The 6,000-nt window shown below is 46.8% G+C and overlaps 1 protein-coding gene across 1 annotated transcript in view; it reads left to right on the forward strand.

Annotated features, from left to right (window-relative positions):
* Nucleotides 1–3,888, forward strand: part of LOC149281925 (dynein axonemal heavy chain 9-like) — a 66,380-nt gene extending 62,492 nt beyond the window's left edge. The window contains exon 69 of the mRNA XM_089498827.1: nt 3,661–3,888. Coding sequence (XP_089354953.1) covers nt 3,661–3,888 — 228 coding nt within the window. The remainder of the gene's footprint in view (nt 1–3,660) is intronic.
* Nucleotides 3,889–6,000: the final 2,112 nt, after the last annotated feature.

Here is a 6,000-nt window from a genome sequence, read left to right on the forward strand (position 1 = left end):
AAATGGATCTGCGTAGGTTGGGGGCTCGGGCTGGGATGTGGCAGATGAGGTTCAACACGGATAAATGTAAGGTTATGCACGTGGGGAAGAAACATCCAGGCTGGGAATATGTATTAAATGGGAAAACACTGGGGACGACCGACATGGAAAAGGACTTCTTAGGAGTTTTAGTTAACTGTAAATTTGCCCGTAGCGACCGCAGCTGCTGCTAAGGCAACAAACAAATCATGGGGTGCATCAAAAGGGGCATAGATGCCCACGACAAGGAAATTATTCTACCACTGTACAAGTCGGTAGTCAGACCACACATGGAATACTGTGTACAGTACTGGGCACCAGTGTACAGGAAAGATATAGTGGAGCTGGAGAGGGTTCAAAGACGGGCAACCAGAGTAATAAGGGGAACGGGAGGACTACGGTACCCAGAAAGATTATCAGAATTGGGGTTATTTAGTTTGGAAAAAAGACGGCTTAGGGGGGGGGGGGATTTAATAACTATGTATAAATATATAAGGGGGGCAGTACAGAGATCACTCCCAGGACCTATTTATACCCAGGACTGTATCTATAACAACAAGGGGACATCCTCTACGGCTGGAGGAAAGAAGGTTTCTACACCAGCACAGACGGGGGTTCTTTACAGTAAGAGCGGTGAGATTATGGAACTCTCTGCCAGAGGAAGTGGTAATGGTAAAAACTCAATAAAAGAAGAGTTCAAAAGGAGCCTGGACGTGTTTCTTGAAAGCAATAATATTACAAAGTTCTGGATATTAGATTAATAGGGACAGAACGTTGATCCAGGGATTTATTCTGATTGATTGCCATATTTGGAGTCGGGAAGGAATTTTCCCCCTGGTATGGGGCAATTATTGGCATCTGCTTCATAAGGGTTTTGTTTGGCCTTCCTCTGGATCAACACAGTAGGGACACAATATGTATATAGGTTGAACTTGATGGACTTTGGTCTTTTTTCAACCTTATGAACTATGTTACTATGTTTGTTACTATGTTACTACCTCCACACTGTAACATCACATAACACGGTGACCAGATAGATAGATAGTCAACCTCTAGAAACATCCTTAGAAGATACATTTGTGTGCGTTAGCGATTAGAGGGGTTTTGTCCTGCATCATCTTGTTTGTTTATTTGAGAACGTTCTCGAAGATCTAGGGAATGGGAATCTGTGAAGGCTCCACAAGGAGCTAATAACAAACACGGAACACATGAAGGCGATCTCTCTCTGACTTTGTTTTGTTCTTGAAGATCAGTGGGGGAAAAGAAGATGATGTATTTATTTAAATCTCCGAGGTGTGGTCAAGTGGCACGTTGTTATCCGAGCGTTGTTTAGCTCTTCCCCTTGTGCCATTGGCTTTGACATGAGCTGCAAAGCTTTGAACGAATGTGTCAGAGAGCGAGGACTGTGGGCTCCTACATCATAACATTATATAGATTTTACGTATTTATTTATAAAGTGCTGTTGTTACAACTGTTTGTTGGAACCATATATAAACACACACACACATACAATAACAAACTGGTGCGAAGAGGGCCCTGCTCCCGGGAGCTTACAATCTAGTTGGCGGTTGAGGGGAGCGAGAGAGCCGACGATAGGAGCGGACGGCTGGGGTGAGGACGAGCCGATGTGGTTGCGCCGATGCGTTGAAGCCGTTTGTTGCGATGGCTGTGATTAGGACGCTGGTTGAGAGCTCTGTAAAGGAATGAAGGAGAAGAAGTGGGTTTTCAGGGAGCTTTTGGGAGCGAGAAGAGGTAATGACGACAGTAGAGGAAAGCAAGCCGCAGGTTGTGAGAGTGAGTAGCGAGGAGGGTGGGTAGGGGGGGATAGTGTCGTTGTGTTGTGTTGTATAGGGGGGGGGTGTATGGTGATTGATAGGAGGATAGAGATGCAAGGGTCGGGTGTTTTGACATTAGATTCCGAAGGGTGTGGGGAGCCGGCGAAGCGGTGGTTGTCGGCCGAGAGTGATTAGTTTGGCCGCAGCGTTGGGAATGGATTGCAGGGGGTGAGAGGTGGAGAGCAACGGTTAGTAAGGAAGGCAGTTGTGATACTGCAGGTGGGATATCACAAGGGTGTGGGTGTGGAGTGGCTGTGGGGTTGTTGGGACTGGTGATAGGGGAGAGGTGCTCTTACCTTGTGCTGAGGGGCGCCCCGCGCTGCCCCGGCGGAACTCCCGGTTGAACTCCGCCACTTAAGCAGCCACTTAGGCCAAGCAAGCTTGTGGCCAAGCCAGCCACGGCCAAACATATAGGCCCTCCCCACCAATGGGCCGAGCCGGCACGCAGGAAGCAGGCGTCGCCCCCACAGGTGTCCCATCACAATCAATCAGGCGGCACTGGAGGGAAGCAGAATTAACCCTTCGAGAGCGGCAAGCCAGGGGAATCATCAACGGAGGACCGATATCAACAAAGCGGGATAGCGAAAAACGGCGCGGCCCTGTCGAACCCAATCGCAGTCTGAACTGGAGCCGCACAGATCTTCCATTCGCCCTTTAATCTCTCAAAGGAAAACCGCCTTCCACGCACGCTCACTCAAACAAGCACCATCCGCACCTCACTGTCGAGTGCTGATTCATGATACCCACCTTTGCACATCCCGACGGCAATCTCCATCACGTTCCGTGGTACCCCCAGACTCCTCAGACCCACAAGGAGCTTCTAGGACCTTTCCGACAATCTCCACACAGCCGGTCCCCTATCTATCACATGGAGGAAACAAACAAACAAACAAACAATGAGGAATATAAAGCACACCACAAATAAATAATCACGCTTGCTGCGCTCCAAACAATACCTGCACCCTGTAATGCAGTCTTAGCAGTTTGCTCATCATCATCATCATCATCATCATTCATTATTATTATTAGACAAGGCTTCAAACATGAACCACACCGGTAACAAATATTTCACAAACAAACATTGCCAGTTCCCCCTTTAGTCACTAGCCCGTCTCCCTCTCTCTCTCTAGCATTTCTGCATTTTATTATCGAGACCTGTCCAGCAAATATGAAATGCATTCCACGCCGAGACCTCTCCACCTGACTTCGCTCTATCACGATTCATAACCACAAAATAACAAACACACTAGACATACGGCGTCTCCTCATAAACATTAATATCCCCGTCCCGCATCCGTGCCTAATAATTCATCATTAACATATATATGCTGCGCCTTCCTTCCGCTCGCGAATATTCCTCTCCCTGCATCACCACATCGTTTCTACGATGCTTCTTCTGGGTATCTATCTGAGCCGAATAGAGGAGAATTCTCTGGATATCGTTGCTGTTGTTGTTGTTGTTACCATGGTAATTTATAACAACGACGACACATCACGATGCAACGCGCCTGGTTTTCCCCCCTCAAACTGTTTGTTTGTTAGCATTTGGTTAAGGAGATGATGTTCAATCATCAGCAAACAAATAAATAATAAGGAAAGCTTAACAGCGCTCGAGTCCGTATCAAACCTCAACAAAACGTCTTTAGTTTCCTTAAACAAACAGAAAAGAGACAGATCGGGGGAATGTCGTCGGGGGGGGGGGGGGGGTTTGTCGTCACGTCCCCCCGTTACTGCTGATCTCGGTCAGGGGGGGGGGAGAAGAAGTCAACGTATCCACTAAACCATCTCTGCCTTCTTTACTTTGTAGACCGGCATCATCACAGACGCTCGGCTCAAAGACCTAACGCCGCCCATGCCCGTCATCTTCATCAAGGCCATCCCTGTGGATAAGCAGGACGCCCGGAACATGTACGCCTGTCCCGTCTACAAAACGCGTCAGAGAGGACCCACCTACGTATGGACGTTCAACCTCAAAACCAAGGAGACCCCATCCAAATGGGTCCTAGCCGGCCTCGCCCTACTTCTGCAGATCTAACCGTCCGACGCCAAAGAGACATCATCGCCAGCGGATTTCTGCCTTTTTACTTACTTACTTAGACATTTTAAAGATAGATAGGAGATACAGACAAAGGAAGGAGAATTCCCATTGTACCAGAGTCATGCTTATTCTGCTTTTGTAAATTTCTGCACACCATTCCACCATAAAAAGCAGTCAATTCTGTGGCTTTTATGAACGGACTTGATGTTCTAAAGGCTTCTAGAAGCAAGTCACAGACCACCGCTGTCGTCGGTAAATATTTGGACATTTTCCATCAAACAAACAAACAGCACATTTCAGCATTTCAACAAATCCTCCGACGTGTCCCGTAATTCTATTTCTAAAATCTAGCGTGGAAGGATTCTGCATGTAATCCACTCCAACGTTCCCGCAGACGGCCAATAAACATTTAAACGGATACACGGAACATCGCCAAACAAACATCAAATATCCTCTGAATATCATCGCCAACATTAATGGGGACCCTGGGCAGAGATAACCAATATTTATCGATTGGCCCCGCGCCCTTAGGGCACATCGAATGTATATGAATGCACTAAACAAACAAACAAACACCTTGAGTCAAATGGTGATGATGTCATAATTAGCCAATGTTTTAACTATTGAAGCCAAAGGAAATGCATTTGTTGTTATATTTGCTAATAAAGAAAATAGTTTGTCAAATCCCCTCACGATGGTCACTCATTAATTGATTTATTATTTCTAAAATACTCCAACAAACAAACAGACAAAACAAGTTCTTGGCACAGAGAGAGAGAGAGAGAGAGAGAGAGAGAGAGAGAGAGAGGTGACACGAGCCACGGTACAAAAAGGGGCATCGCATATGGAGTGAGTACTTACCCCGTGGGTTTAATGCAATAACCAGAAGGTCATTGGGTTCACATTTGGCACAAGGGGGGGCTACAGATCTATCTTCCCTGCCCTTACGAGTCTACGCCAACCAAGATCACCACAGGACACCACCAGGAGCCATGCTCCTCGCCCGCATGGGGTAAAACCTGAAACTGGTTACATTTATTGCCCCAGTTTAGCTTCTTGTGAATACCCACCACAAGATTGTCCTTGGGCCAACTCTACAACATTGAAAACAGAACGCATACCGCCAAATAACCCAGAACAAATTATCCCCAAACGTTTCACATTCACTCGTATAAAAGGTCCGGCCACTTCCTCGCTACATCAATAAATATCGCACTAAAAACCTCACCTGAGTTTGACCGCCGTTACTCAAAGCCGTTGTTCTTCATCAAATATCAGGACGCCGTGAAGCCATTGTTTGTTTGTTGTTAGAAGGGAAATCAAATCAGGTTTTTGTTTTCCAGGAAAGCCAAGAGTCGGGGAGATGATAGATATTACAATTGCCATTTGGAGCGCACGATAAGATCTATATAAAACAAAAGAAAACAACTTACTTAAAAAGAAAGAAAACCCTTACAAAACATCCAGGAGAAAAGAGCATTTGTTTGTTTGTTTGTTTGTCCGTCCGCAGCGCCGCGGGATCGGTCCGTGCACCAATACAGAGCCAAGTACCAGAAGTCACAAAATAAATACGTTATTCTTTACAAAGAGCTACGCCACAGGGGCCGGGTTACACGCTCATTGTAACTCGGCTTCAACCTGTTGCCCCCGGCTTCCGGCCAAGTCCACCTCTGCATGGGGCAACGGATAATCAGGAATTGGCCAAAGAGCTTTAAGGTCAGTGGCTGAGACCGCATGAATGAAGTAGCGTCCAGTTTCGGTCCCCCCCACCCCCCCCCCCCCCCCCCCCCCCCCCCCCTTCTAAATAAAACAAGAGACGATTCTTTATTTCAAAACTTTATTAATTGTCAACTACGGACCGCATATAACACGGCACCGCGACACTCAACCTTCTTAAATGTTTACATCATTTATGATAACTTTATAACCGTTTATTAGCCAAACATATTTTGGCCCAGTATATAAACATTTCACCGTCAAAATCACAACAACAACAACGATGATAACCAATCGTAACCATAAAGTCACCTGCCGGTATGGACGCGTCCACCTGTATCCCCAGCGCGGCAGTCACGCGACCCTACGATTCACAGGGGCAGATGCCCCCGG

The sequence above is a fragment of the Sceloporus occidentalis genome, unplaced genomic scaffold, assembly GCF_023333645.1.
Source record: "Sceloporus occidentalis isolate IW3139 unplaced genomic scaffold, rSceOcc1.0.p SCAF_126, whole genome shotgun sequence".
Classification (NCBI taxonomy): domain Eukaryota; kingdom Metazoa; phylum Chordata; class Lepidosauria; order Squamata; family Phrynosomatidae; genus Sceloporus; species Sceloporus occidentalis.